Raw genomic sequence first — 15,356 nt, forward strand, 5'->3', positions numbered from 1 at the left:
ACCCAAATAAACAAAATAAGAAATGAAAGAGATGAAATAACAACATTGCAAAAATATAAAAAAATCGTAAGAAAATATTATGATGTTATATGACAACAAAATGAAAATCTAGAAGAAATGGACAAGTTTCTAGAAACATACAGCCTGCCAAAATTGAGTCAAGAAGCAACAGATAATTTGAACAGATCAATCACTAGAAGTTTCAGAATCGGAATTAAAAAACAAAACAAAACACTCTCTGCAAGCAAAAGTCCAGGACTAGATGTCTTCACTGGGGAATGTTTGTTGTACCAAACATACAAAGAACTTATACCTATCTTTCTCAAACTCTTCGAAAAGACTGAAGATGAAACACTTTCAAAGTCATTTTATGAAGCCACTATCACCCTGATGACAAAACTAGACAAAGACATACCGAAAAAGAAAATTATAGGCCAATATCTTTTATGGCTATAAATTCAAAAATCCTCAACAAAATATTAGCAAACCAAACCCAACAACACATTAAAAAGGATCATATACCATGATCAAGCTGGATTCATTCCAGGATCAAAAGGATGGTTAAACATATGCAAATCAATCAATGGGATATCCTAAATCAACAAAAGAAAAGACAAAAACCACATGATCATCTCAATAAATTCAGAAAAAGTATCTGATAAAATTCAACATCCATTCATGATAAAAACTCACCAAAGTAGGTATATCTCAATATAATAAAAGTCATTTATCACAGCCAACATGAAAGCCTTCTCACTAAACTGTGGAACAAGACAAGAATCCCCACTCTAATCACTTCTAGTCAACATAGTACTGGAAGTCCTAGCCACAGCAATCAGACAAGAAAAAGAAACAAAATGTACCCAAATTGGAAATGAAGAAGTAAAATTGTCATCATATGCAGATGACATAATACCCTATTTAAAAAACCCTAAAGATTCCACACAAAAACTATTAGGACTTGTAAATGAATTCACTGAGGTAACAGAATATAAGATTAATATATAGAAATCTGTTGTATTTCTTTACACTAACAATGAAATATCAGAAAGTTAAAAAACCAATCCTGATTAAAACAGCATCAAAACAAAATCCTAAGAAATAAAGTGAACCAAGGAGGTGAAAGAACTATATGCTAAGAACTAAAAAACATTGATAAGGAAAATCAAAGATGATTGAAGGAAATGGAAAGATATACCATGAACCAGGATTGGAAGAATTAATATTGTAAAAATGGTCATATTACACAAAGCAATTTATAGATTTCATGTGATCCCTATCAAATTATCTATGATATTTTCCATAGAACTAGAATAAATAATCATAAAATTTATATGGAACCACAAAAGACCCAGAATTGTCAAAAACCACCCTGAGGAAAAAGAACAAAGGTAGAGGCATGGCCCTTCCAGGTCTCAGACAATACTAAAAAGCTACTGTAATCAAAACAGCGTGGTGGAGTTCCAACCATGGTGCAGTGGGATCGGCGGCATCTTGGAAGTGCTGGGACACAGGTGCAGGGCCCAGCCCAGTGGGTTTAGGATCCAGCTTTGCCGTAGCTGTGGCTTAGAGTGAAACTGCGGCTCAGATCTGATCTCTGGCCTGGGAACTCTATATGCTCTGAGGTGGCCAAAAACAAAACAAAACAAAACAAAAGATATGCTATTGCACAAAAAAAGACATGTAAATCAATACAACAGGAGAGAGCCCAGAAATAAACCAAGACACCTATGGTCAATTAATCTTCAACAAAGGAGGCAAGAATATACAGTGGAGAAAAGATGGTTCCTTTGGCCAGTGGTGTTAGGAAAGCAGGATGGCTGCATGTAAATCAATGAAGTTAGAACACTCCCTCACACCATACAAAATAAACTTAAAATGATTTAAAAACTTAAATATAAGACCCGACACCATAAAATTCCTAGAAGAGAACACAGGCAAAGCATTCTCTGACATAAATCCATGGTAATATTTTCTTAGATCAATTTCCCAAGGCAATAGAAATAAACAAATGCAAACTTATAAGCTAATCAATTTATAAGCTTTTGTACAGCAAAGGAAACCATAAACTAAATGAAAAGGCAACCTGAAGACTGGGAGAAAATATTGCAAATGATAAGACCAACAAGGGCTTAGTTTCCAAAATATACAAACAGCTCATACAACTCGATATCAAAAAAACAAACAACCCAGTCAAAAAATGGGCACAAGACTGAATATACATTTTTCCAAAGATATACAGATGGCCAACAGCTACATGGAAAATGATCCACATCACTAATTCTCAGAGAAATGCAAATCAAAACTACAATGAGGCACCACCTCACACCAGTCAGAATAGCCATCATCTACAAATAACAAATGTTACAGAGGATGTAGAGAAAAGAGTACCCTCCCATACTGCTGGTAGGAATGTAGATTGCTGCAGCCACTATGGAAAACATTATGGGGATTCCTTAAAAAAAATAAAAATAAAACTATCATATAATGCAGCAATCCCACTCCTAAGGATATATCCACAAAAGATGAAAACTAATTGAAAAAAGATGCATTCACCCCAATATTCACAGTGACACTATTTACAGTAGCCAAGACATGGAAGCAACTTAAATGTCCATCAACAGATGAACAGATAAAGAGGATATAATATTATATATATATATTATACATAACATATATCAGATGTGATATATGTGCAGTGAAATATTACTCAGAATGAAATAATGTCACTGCAGAAATATGGATGGACCTAGATATTACCACACTGAGTGAAGTAAATCAGACAGAGAAGGACAAATATATGATATCACTTACATGTGGAATCTACAAAACAATATAAATGAACTTATTTACAGAACAGAAACAGACTTACAAACAGAAAACAAACTTATGGTTATCAAACAGAGTTGGGAGGGAGGGATAAATTAGGAGTATGGAATTAACAGATACACATTACCATATATAAAAGAGGTAAACAACAAGGATTTACTGTATATCATAGAACTATATTCAGTATCTTATAAAAACCTATAATGAAAAAGAATTTTTTTGGGCCTCACTAGGGGCATGTGGAAGTTCCTGGACCAAGTTTGGAACCTGTGCCACAGCAGCAACCTGAGCCACAGCAGTAACAATGCTGGTTCCTTAACTCTCTGTGTCACAAGGGAATTCCCAAGAATTTTTTTAAAGGATCTATATATATACACACACACACACATACATGTATGTTATATATATGTGTGCAGTATACCCGAAACTAACACAGTATTATAAATCAACTATACTTCAATTTTAAAAAAGGAGAAACTTTTTTAGAAGTCACGTAATAACAAGCATCATTGAGGTTGTGGAGAAACTGGAGCTATCATACACTGCTAGCAGAAATATAAAATGGTACAGATGCCTTGGAAAATAATCCAGCAATTTCTCAAACAGTTAAACATACCATATGACTCAGCAATTCCAATCCTAGGTATACACCCAAGAGAAATGCAAAGATATATCTATCCAGGGAGTTCCTGTCATGGTTCAGTGGTAATGAACCTGACTAGTATCCATGGGGACACGCGTTTGCTGGCCTTGCTCAGTGGGTTAAGGATCTGTCATTGCCATGAGCTGTGGCGTAGGTCACAGACGCTGCTCGAATCCCACATTGCTGTAGCTGTGGCATAGGCCAGCAGCTACAGCTTCAATTTGACCTCTAGCCTGGGAATGTCCATATGCCGGGGCACAGCCCTAAAAGGCAAAAAAAAAGATATATCTATTCAAACACTTGTTCACAAATATCTATAGCATCATTATTCATAACAGCCAAAAGGTGGAAACAATCAAAATGTCCATCAACTGATGGGTAAATAAATGTGATACATCCATACAATGGACTATTAGTCAGCAATGAAAAGAAAGGAAATACTGACACATGCTACAACTTGGATCATTCTTAAAAATATCATGCCAACTGAAAAAAAAAAACAGTCACAAAGGACCACATATTATATGATCCCATTTATTTGAAATGTTCAGAATAAGCAAATCTATAGACTGAAAGTAGATTAGTGGTTGCTTGGTACTAGGGAGGGACGTAAAGGGGTGAGAGCTAAAGTAGACAGGGTTTCATTTCAAGGTAATGAAAATACTCTAAAATTGATATAGCATTGGTTGCATATATCTGTGATTACACTATACACTTGAAATAGGTAAACTATATGGTAAATTATATTACATTGTAACTGTTACAAAAACCAAACAAACCACTATGAGGAAAATCATAGCTTTCTTAAAAACATCATTTAAATCGAGGTCCATTCAATGACCTGAAAATACTCTTTTCAAAGTAAACCAAAGGCAAACAAATAGGATTTTTACTGTTAAACCTCCCCTATACTACTTGTTGCAAAGTTGCTACAAATTCTTATGCTTCACTCCCTCTCCAATTAAAAAAGGGGAAGTTGAGAAAGAGATTTAATGTATGCAATGTCCAATATTGCGCATTCTTAATTTAACTTAATAATCGCATTTACCTCTATTTTATAAATGGGAATACACGAGCAGAGAAGTAAAGCTATTTGCCTGAAGCCACAAATGTACAAGGGGCTGGAGATGTGAATTCAAGTTTTTCTGACCCCAGATCCTAGGCTCTTCTCACTCAAACATGCCAAACCACCTCCCTTTTCCAGCTTCTTGTTCTCGAAGTTCTTCAAGTTAAACTGTGAGCAACAAACACACTTACTTGGCAAGGCAAGAAGGCCAATATAAGTCTGCAGCTTCTCAAACACAGCTGTCATCTTTTTCATGTCCTGAGACAGCTCTAGATTCCTGGCTCGTAATGCAGACGTGCAAAGGGAAGCTTCACATTCTTCTTCTAAACTAGGAATGAGCAGATTTTATAAAAGTGAGCATCCTGAATGATTTTCAATTAGCTGTAGTAAACCATCTAAATTCTCAAACATCTACATTCAAGAAGAGAATTTATTTAAAAAAGGAATGTGACTCCATTTTTTTATACTCTAATACATACACCTGCATGCTACAAATGCCAATGCAGCAAGAGACAACTAAACTGGAAGAAAAGATAAAGGCAGGTGCCTTCTACTCTGAGAGTAGCACAAAAATGTATCCTTAAAAGTGTTTTTCAAGAAAAAAATATTTCACACACTGAATTTCTAAAGAGAATAAATTAAATAGGAACTAGAAGAGAGAATCGTTAAAGAAACTTTTTCAGTGTATGTAGTTTCAAAAGTCAGAGGAAAAAAATCTATAGGCTCAATATAACAGTAAACGCTTAACATTCATAAAATACATTTTATCATTTTCAATTTTAAGTGGTACTTGGAAGAAATTATAAGGTTAAAAAAAACTACATAGACTCAATAGCGTCTGTTTAAAATGTAGGTAGGAGTTCCCATCATGCTGCAGTTGAAACGAACCATAAGGTTGCAGGTTCGATCCCTGGCCTCGCTCAGTGGGTTAAGGATCCAGTGTTGAGCTGTAGTGGATCACAGATGCGGCTCAGATCTGGCATTGCTGTGGCTGTGGTGTAGGTTGGCAGCTATAGCTCCAATTAGCCCCCCAGCTTGGGAACCTCCACATGCCACAGGTGCGGCCCTAAAAAGACGGAAGACAAAAAAAAAAAAAAATAGTGTAGGTAATCAAGTAAAATGCTTTTCACACAAAGCTAGAAAAGTTATTAGCACAAGAATAATAATTATGTCCATTCCCTTGACCTTGCCACTTCTCCCCTTCTATTCATTTACAGCAGATAGCTTCATTCAACAGTAAGCTCACTTACTACTAATGAACATGTCATCTTGACAACTAAAGTGATATTTAAACCAATGACCAAAAAATTGCCTAAAAACATAAATACCTGATAAGGTAGGGCTGAAAGCATATCGGACAGAACATTCTGAGAATAGGAATCTTAGATCAAGAAAGGACCTTATCCAGTGTTTCTAAAAATGTAATAATGGAGTACCTGTTGTGGCTTAGCAGTAACGAACCCAACTAGTATCTGTGAGGAAGTGGGTTTGATCACTGGCCCTGCTCAGTGGGTTAAGTATCTGGTGTTGCCATGAGATGTGGTATAGGTCACAGACACAGCTCAGATCCTACATTGCCATGGCTGTAGTTCAGGCCAGCAGCTGCAGTTCTGATTTGACCCCTTGCCTGGGAATTTCCATATGTAATGGGTGCGGCCCTCAAAAAGATGAAAATAAAAATGTAACAGTGAAAAATAAATTAAGATAAAATAAAAATGTAAATGTAACTGGTTCAAGTAGTAAATACCACTTTTGCAATGGCTCTTAAATAGGTTCTTTTTAACATAGGCCAAACCAATAAAGTATATTCAATTTAATGTTAAATCTCTAGAGTCAACTTTCAAAAAAACTTTAATGATACTGAACTAAAAACATTTAAGGATCTGGGGGTCAAGCCACAGCCACTGCAGAAGCAACACCGCGTAGTTATGCTGCAAGCCACACAGAAAGTCCCATTTAAGGATCTAAATGAAACTGTAATTTATAATTATTAGTTTAAGTCATAATTCCCTAATCTCTAAATGTTGTCATATGCACAAATCATAGAATTCAGTTACTAAAATATTTCATTAGGTTGGCATTAGGTAATAAGATAGCTCTTAACACATTAATTTTTAATAATAAAATTTCATATTTTCGAAAAGCTAAAACTTACTACTTTTATGTGATAAGGACTTAAAATTATAATTACTTGAATATTTTCAATATCTCTAAGTTACTCACCTACATAGTTCCTAAGCCTTATTTTGCAATATACTATAATACATATATGTTTTTATTCCTCTTTATGTTCCAGTTGTATTTTTTTTTTTTTTTTTTTTTTTTTTTTGGCCAGGCCTGTGGCATACAGAAGTTCTCAGGCCAGGGATCAAACCCAAGCCATAGCAGTAAATCAAGCCACAGCAATGACAACATTGAGTCCTTAACCACTTATCCACCAGGGAATTCCCCATTCTTTAAAGACTAAATCTTAGGATAAAATGATTTAAATGAACTAGAAGGCTTGGAGACCTGGTTTTAGACTAAAAGTATCAAAATGTACAAGCAATATTCTCAAATTTCCAGTTACAAAAAGTTTCCTCTTGTCTTTCCAGAAATACTTAAGATGGAATATTTAATGTTACTAAATGACATATCCTATGAGGGCTGGAGTATGTAAATGAAGTTTTTACTTTATAACGTAAATGAATCACCAATAATAAAAACAATGATATATTATTTCAGAGAAACCTAAGGATTACAGATTCACTATAAAGGCTATTATAACCCCCATCTAGATGTTTATAGTAAAAAGATAATAAAAACCCCAAATTGAAATCTTTCAATAAATGTGTCATTCACAATCAATAAAAATACTGGTTCATTCTCCATTATGTGTTTATAGCAGTAATCACAGTGCAAAATTACTGAGAAAACATTAGCCAACAAACTACAGTTCAATTTTCTTAACTATAAGCCTGTGCTGCTCAAGCCATGATTTTGTTCCTTCTTCACAAAAGTCCCCATTGGCTGTGGTGCAGAAAGGTCAAGTAGATCACAAGAAGCACATGACTGCTTTATTAACTTCTGCACTGCTCAGATGACACCTCACAATTCCCCAAGCTCCCTGGCCTGGAGGAGTAAGTACCTTTTTAACTGATATGGAAGAATCTTCCTAAGAAAACATATGTAAGAGGTTAAATGCTCTGAAAAAGTTTTCAATTTCACAGTTGTCTCCTGGAAGAGAAAAACAATTTCAAGGTTAATAGTGTCATTTGAAAAAGAAGAGTTTCCACTTCCAGAGGTAAAACATAGAAGAAGATTACCAGGACAGTCACAGTATCCTCCGTGATACTTTCAAATAAATGAAGCATTCCTTCCTCAAGAGGGCGGACATAGGACGCATTTTCATGAAGATACTGTGAGAACTAAACAGAAGGAAAAGAAGAGTGAGTTAAATTTCTGGAAAATAAACACTATCAAAATATTTGTAGGTGTTCCCTATGTGGCTCAGTGGTAACGAACCCAACTAGTAACCAGGAGGACACAGGTTCAATCCCTGGCCTTACTCAGTGGGCTGAGGATCCCGCGTTGATGTCAGCTGCAGTGTAGGTTGCAGATGCAGCTTGGATCCCGTGTTGCTATGGCTGTGGTGTAGGCCAGCAGCTACAGCTCCAATTCAACCCCTAACCTGGGAACTTCCATGTGCCGCAGATGCAGCCCTAAAAAAAACACCGAGAAAAAAAATTATATATATAGTGTATGTATTTGTAAATGGACCCACTGAGTTATAAATCTGAATTCTTTTGCTAACTTTTTTGGGGAAATTTAGCTTTTATACAGAGCTCCCCTCTAACAATCCCAGACACTATCTCCAAGTCCCCATTCAATTGCAAAAGGACAAACTAGAAAAAGGATGACATAATTAAGAACCAGGCATGTGAGCAAAAGGGGAGGGTTCACTATTTACAACTGAGCATCAACAGGCCTTCTTCCCTAAACAACTGCTTCTCCACAGGGGTCTCAGGTAAAAAAAAGAAAAAAAAAAAAAAAGATTTGGTAATCAAAACTGTAAGACACAGATTTTTGTGTTATAGAACTCATTTTTCAGAAACAAGACTTTTGATGGAGTTCCTGTTGTGGCTCAGCAGTAACGAACCTGACTAGTAAACCCTGAGGATCATGGGTTCAATCCCTGGCCTTGCTCAGTGGGTTAAGAATCCAGTGTTGTGAGCTGTGGTGTAGATCACAGACACTGCTCATATCCCACATTGCTGTGACTGTTGCATAGGCTATCAGCTGCAGCTGTGATTTGACCCCTAGCCTGGGAAATTCCATATGCCGTTGGAGTGGCCCTAAAAAGACAAAAAGACAAAAAGAAAAAGAAAAACAAGGCTTTGGAGGACAGCATATTTTTACTGTACACAATGTTCAATCTTAGTAAATTCCAGGAATATAATTAGCATCAAAATGAGACTACAAAAACTTTTATAACTGTCATGGATACTATAATAATTACAAAGGAGTAATCCAGTATGGAGAATAAATTCAGAAAAAGATTCCCCAGGCAATTAGACAATTTAGAAGCAAGAAGCCAATTCTTCACTTGTGACATACCTCAGTTCTCTAAGTACTGTATAATGGATCAAATTTCAATTTCTCAATATAGAAATATAAGATCTCATTTTGCAGAAATGTGATTCAACTGACCCTGCCTCAAACTACTGAGATACATGGCCCTGGGAAACTCAACCTCTCTGATCTGTGATCTTTAGAGCTGTAAAATAAGTTGAACCCTAAGCTCAAAGGTATAAATACCTAGTATATGAGTCTATGAACAAGTCTAAACAATCACTTTGGTTCTCTTTCAACAAACGCTTTCTGAATCTTCAGTAATAGAGGCTTATTAAGAAAATCACATTGGGCCTTTCAGAGGCCAAAGCACCAAAGGTAAAATATAAAAAAAAAAAAAAAAAACATGAATTCTTCTAAGTAATGAAATGTTTCTGTTAAGATTAACATACTTGATTCTCACTGCATGGGCATAACATGGAAATAAGCTAAAATAAAATAATGGACAAAGAACCAGTAGGTGAAAATGGTTTTTATATTATAGGTAGTATAAAATGAAACTACATTAAAATGCTGCAGTTCCATTTTCCTTACCCAGGTCATCTGAAAGCTTTTTCCCAAAGTGATATTAAAGAGCATTTCAAAGGCCCAAAGTTTAATGTTTATCAACTTCAAAAGATCTGGGGTGTCAGCTGAAAATTGATGAAAACCAAGCACCTGCTGAGGGCCTCCTGTGTGCAAGGCAGCATGATGATGAAGAGCTAACTTTTACTGAGTACTTACATGTGCCAAGCTCTGTTCTTAGTGTTGTACAAGTATTATCTCATTTATACACACCTCAAACATACACACCTATGACTGGGTAATACATCCTCCATTTTCAAAATGCATAGAGAGCTTAAATAAACTGCCTGGGGGATACAGAAAGTGGCAGAAATATGACTCCGGTATCACTCTAAGCCTTTGCTATACTAACAGGCACTTACAAGATCAGTGGACACAAGCACTATTCAATACTGCATGACACACAAAAAAGCAGCAAAGCTGAGGAGAAAAATCAGGTAAGTAGAGAGTAGCATGACCCCGTTCAGACCACCACGTTATGGGGCACTCAGAGCACATCTAAAGCAAGCCCCCCAACTTCCTCCCTTTGAGACGGCCCCAGTGATCTCTGCACCTCCTGCTGTCCTTGGCTTTGAGAAATACCCGGGCACAATGCGTCAGGGTTGATCTGTGTGACTAGTACAACATGCCAGAAGTGGTGAGATGTGACCACGTCCACACTCCATAAACTTTCCTACTCCATGGTTTTGCCCACTTCTTACCCTCTTGTGGGGGAAAAAAATACCGAAACACTTCTCTCCTATTCAAATCATGCTCATTTTTCTTTTCTTTCTTTTTTTAAAATTTTTTATTATAGTTGATTTACATTGTTCTGTCAATTTCTGCTGTACAGCAAAGTGACCCTGTCATACATCTATTTACACTCTCTTTCCCATATTATCTTTCATCATGTTTCATCACAAGTGATTGGATACAACTGCCTGTGCTAAATAAAACCAGGACCTCACTGTCCACCCATTCTAAATGTAACAGTTTGCGTCTATTAACCTCAAAACTCATGCTCATTTTTCAAAGCCCAGTTGCCAAAGAATCTTTCCAAATACTAGCAACAGCAATCTCCCCTCCTTGATGACCACATATCTCTTAATGCCCACACCATTCATTCGCACTAAGGTCTTTTAACAACTCCCTTACTATTTCATTTCTTAAGAATCTCTGTGTTTGCCATGGAAGGTAAATACTATGACTTATAACAAGTCTCCATGTTTGTCCAGGGCAGACAAATGGTATCCTGAGTTAAATGTACCTTCTGATTCAATGGAGATATAGTGTCGATGGCAGAATCAATAGGAAAAATCTGAATCCTCTGTTCTGTATAGGTGTGAAAGTTCAGAAGAGCCTTGACAAGATCTTGAACAAAAGCCAGGGCCTGCCCAGCAATATCCCGCATCCTCAGCTTTAAAATGAAAAGGACACAGTTAAAGTCAACTATCGAGTTATTCCCAAACAACTATTAAGTCTGCTTTTGGAGAAAACATTTGCATTCCAGTATAATTATTCCTTAATTTAAATTCATTGCTCCCACTTAGATTTTAATATAACCATCTAAGTAAATTAGAAAGCTGCCAGTTTTGGCAAATATACCTCTTCCACTTAATTTAGACTGTTTTAAGTCCACCAACCCAAAAGAAAGGCACGACTCACAAAATCAGTGCATCCCACAATTCAGTTCTAATGCTTTTGGACAAGAGAGACAGCAAAAAAATCTACAGTATTTACAAATTCAAAAAACAGCAAGTTACATAATTGTAAAAAATGTATGCAAAAGAAAGCAGAAGTTAAATGCACCAAACAGAGGCCCAAACAACTAATTCGAGTTTCTGAAAAGTTTAACACACACTGTTGGAAATAAAAACTTTGTCTTTACCTGATGTCTCCTATTGTGGATCGGCACGTTCAGAGCATTATACCGACTATATTCTACAAAATAAAAACGGATGTCCATTAAGTCAGTTTACACTTATGGAAAAACAGTTGAGCAGAGAAATAATAAATGCTCTGCAGCAAAATCAGCTTTATACAAGATTTTAAGATGATCAAAGTCACAAACATGATATAGGAGAATAACAGAATTTAAACAGAATCAGTTGTTTCTCAGATGAAGTAATATTTCCAATTTTTTTTTAAACTTTCAGCTACAAAAACAAACCAACCTGTGTTTCTGCTTCTAAAACTCATTTCAAAAATTCCCTTAGGGTCCATCAAGCTTACTCTAACAGGCTCCTAATATTCTTGCCATCTTCTGTCATTCTTCCTGTTAAAATAACCCTGAACACAGCTGCCACACTAACCATCCAAAAATGCCTGCGTTTTCATGACACTACAATATTGGAAAAGCCATCTGCCATTGTTGATTCCAGTGACTCGACACTAATTTTTCTGGGTGGTTCCACATCTTTTTCACAATTCTCCTCTCAAGTCTACCCTGGAGTCTGGCATTGACTCTGACGGCTTCCCAAAACTTGGCCACACACTTCCTCAACCTCCACATTTTAATGACCTTCATCTTTACGAATCCCTGCACAACTCTCCAGCCACTCCAACCTTCCCTGTGTCAAAGGTGACTCTGAAAGTTCTTATGCCATTTTTATCCAATTCTCTTATGACTCCGTTTCTATTAAATCAGCTACATACTGCCAGCTTGGTCTCCCGTCCATTAACACCTATTCTCCTATCAGCCCTCTTCTGGCCTAATTCAAGGTGTTGGGGCTGTGGGCATGGCGGAGGGGTGCTCAGAGAATTAGGGATGCTCTGAGTAAAGGGGGTGAAGTCACTGTGGGCATAAACGCACGGCAACAGATACTCTTTTTCTAATGAGGTAATTTTGAAGGTATAAGAAGGAGGGTCCTGAGGGTGTCAGAAGGAGCAGTTCCCAGGAGCCTGGGAGAAGGTTCGCTGAGGAAAGGCTGTGTGAAGCCATAGACTCTGGAATGAAGGGTTCTTGCCAGAACCCCTTGTGCCTTGGCTCTGGTCTTCTTGGCATTGTAGGGGGAGGCCACCCATCCATGGGGCCCAGGCAGCAAGGGGGAATGGTGTTGGGGGCTCAAAGTGGAAAAGGTTTGGAGTCCAGGTTATGGGAAGTGTGATAGAGACACAGTAATGAAATCACAGAGTGCTCTGTAATGCCGAAGGGACTGGGGTGGAGAGGAGCAGGGAAATGGAATGAGACAGGAAGCCAGAGAAGAGGGTGTTTAACCTGGTGTTGCTGGACTTCTGTGCATTGCCGTGGAGAGCTGAGGGGGCCAATGACAGGAAAGGCCCCCATGCACACAACCTCTCCTTTTACTCTGCTATAGTGCTCAGCTCTCCTTTCCTTCAAAAAGTAGCATGCCTCTGCCCGTTTCCTCAGCATCCATGAAGAGGTACTTCATGGAATAACTTAGCTTATATTTTAGATATTTCTCTATCTTATCTCTCTCCTACTGGACTATAAATTCTTTAAGAGTAGAGATTTTTATCTTTTTTGCATTTCTACATCTCCTACGCTCCCCAGACTGCTATGTGTCCACCTCCACTCTGCACGGAAGAGCTTCTCTCAAAGGTCACTAGCCCTCTCAAAGACTCCAAATCTAGTCACCAAACCTTGTCCTACTGCCTTTCCTGCCATTCCTCCCCTCCACATCCCCCCCACTCCGGTCCCAGTTAACTAACTACTGCTGCCAGGCCCTGATGGCACTGTTATTCTACATACCACACGCCATGCAATTCCCTTCCTGTTCTCCCTCATGTCTCTGACCTGCTTCTGCATTCTGGCCCAGCTCAAAGCACATTTCTTCCAAAAGGCTTTCCCAAACAACCCTGCTAGAGTAATCACCCGTCCTCTAAAGCCCCAAGAGGTACTTCATGGAATAACTTAGCTTATATTTTAGATATTTCTCTATCTTATCTCTCTCCTACTGGACTATAAATTCCTTAAGAGTAGAGATTTTTATCTTTTTTGCATTTCTGCATCTCCTACGCTCCCCACCCCTCTAGACTTTCAGCAAATGATCCCTAAATATTTCAGAACTAAAAGTAGTAACCTACTTGTGACATGCTAAGGACCTAAAATAGGGTAACAACTAGTATTGGAAAAGAAGGGATACACCCAAAGAGATTCAGAAGGAAATTATAGAATCTGATGACTATCTGATATGAGGATTAAGAAGAAAATGGAAGGCCAAGGTTTCAAGTCTAGGGGATCGAAGTATGCTAGTGCTATTTACATTAATGTAAAGAGGAGTAACAGGTGTTGTTTTCACAGGAATTTAGGTTTTTGATATATAATGGCATATGTTGATTTTAATGTTAGATCAAACTGCTATTTTCCTTTGGTGTCTTTTCTTTCCTCTTTTTTTAGGTCTTCCCTAAGAAAAATGGAGACGAAATCAAAGATTAACTTCAATTATATAATTGTAAAAAAGGAAATGTGTACTGATTTGAATTTAAATTTCTGAATTCAAAAAATTAAGTGCTTTCCTTGCCTTCAAGGTTTTAATCTAATACTTGTCTAAAGGTTACAAATGTGGCACCCATTATACATGCAAATTGATGGGGTTTTTTTAAGCTCTTTTTGTTGCTCTCAGCTGTGGAAATTACCAGCCAATTCCAGGATGAGCAGGAAGCAGGGCTGACCCAAGTCGGCTGCCTAACTATCCCTGGGGATTGTCCAAAGGGCAGGCGATACCAGGCTAAGAAGATTCACCTCCACCCCATTCCTGTACTCCTTTCCCATCTTGCTGCCCACCATGACCAACTTTTCTTGTACAAACATTCAAGTACTTATTCGCAGGAGGGTTTTCACCTTGGGATATGCTAAATACATGCAATTAAAAATTGTGGCTTTGAGCTTTTTCCAAGAAGCTTAGCTTTGGAATAGTTACATGACAACTGAAAATATCCCTATGAAACATGAGGGCCAAAGCGGATCAAAAGGACAAAAAGCAACCTCTGCTAGGCCAATGAGGGTTTCTGCCAAATAGATTCGAAATTATTTTAATTAGTTGGCTATCACAAAAAGGTTCAGAGTTGCGAACAGTGGAAAACTGTACATAATACCTACTTGTATCATTAAAAGGTACTTTTTCATTGATGATTGATAAGGATTCTTCTAATCTACCTGACAAATCTTCATGAAGATTCTTTAACTGTAACTGACTGAAAGAAAAAATACAAAACCACATTATCGATAGACAATGGATCATCATTTACTTGTTACCGCAACAGCTGGTATCAGGCACTCAGAGAATCGTGCCTGATATCCGGGATACTCTTGGTAGTAGAGAGGTGTTAAAAAAACAAACAAACAAACAAACAATGAAGATAAGAAAAACATTAAGCTTTGATTCTAAAGCTCCTGAGACTCCTGATGAATGACTGGAAGTTTGGAAGACTTTATCACGGTCCCAGTATTTCATACAATCTTAAGTTTATTTCCTCAAACTCAAAGTAACCTTAGAGCCATTTCAAAATTGTATATTTTCTCTTTATAACACATAAATATTTGTTCAAGCATTATGATAAAGTTTTTTGGTATTTGTTAGTTTTGCTTTTTAGGGACACTCCTGTGGCACATGGAAGTTCCCAGGCTGGGGTCAAATTGAAGCTGCAGCTGCCAGCCTACACCATAGCTCATGGTAATGCCAGATCCTTAACCCACTAGGT

At 37.4% G+C, this 15,356-nt stretch overlaps 1 protein-coding gene across 3 annotated transcripts in view; it reads right to left on the reverse strand.

The window, feature by feature from the left end:
• PPP1R21 (protein phosphatase 1 regulatory subunit 21) overlaps nucleotides 1-15,356 on the reverse strand; it is a 71,713-nt gene that overhangs the window by 35,811 nt on the left and 20,546 nt on the right. For all 3 annotated transcript variants that reach the window (XR_014841978.1, XM_003125155.7, XM_085019345.1), the window contains exons 7-12: nucleotides 14,755-14,849; nucleotides 11,581-11,633; nucleotides 10,960-11,109; nucleotides 7,844-7,945; nucleotides 7,666-7,754; nucleotides 4,730-4,866 (exon numbers count right to left, since the gene is read on the reverse strand). Coding sequence is in view for 2 of the 3 variants with exons in the window: in XM_003125155.7 (XP_003125203.2) it covers nucleotides 4,730-4,866; nucleotides 7,666-7,754; nucleotides 7,844-7,945; nucleotides 10,960-11,109; nucleotides 11,581-11,633; nucleotides 14,755-14,849 (626 nt within the window). In the remaining variant the exon portion in view is untranslated. The remainder of the gene's footprint in view (nucleotides 1-4,729; nucleotides 4,867-7,665; nucleotides 7,755-7,843; nucleotides 7,946-10,959; nucleotides 11,110-11,580; nucleotides 11,634-14,754; nucleotides 14,850-15,356) is intronic.

This window comes from Sus scrofa, chromosome 3 (assembly GCF_054392235.1).
Source record: "Sus scrofa isolate SSC_HxYL_T2T_F1_AM1 chromosome 3, Sscrofa_HxYL_maternal_Yorkshire_Landrace_v2.0, whole genome shotgun sequence".
NCBI lineage: Eukaryota > Metazoa > Chordata > Mammalia > Artiodactyla > Suidae > Sus > Sus scrofa.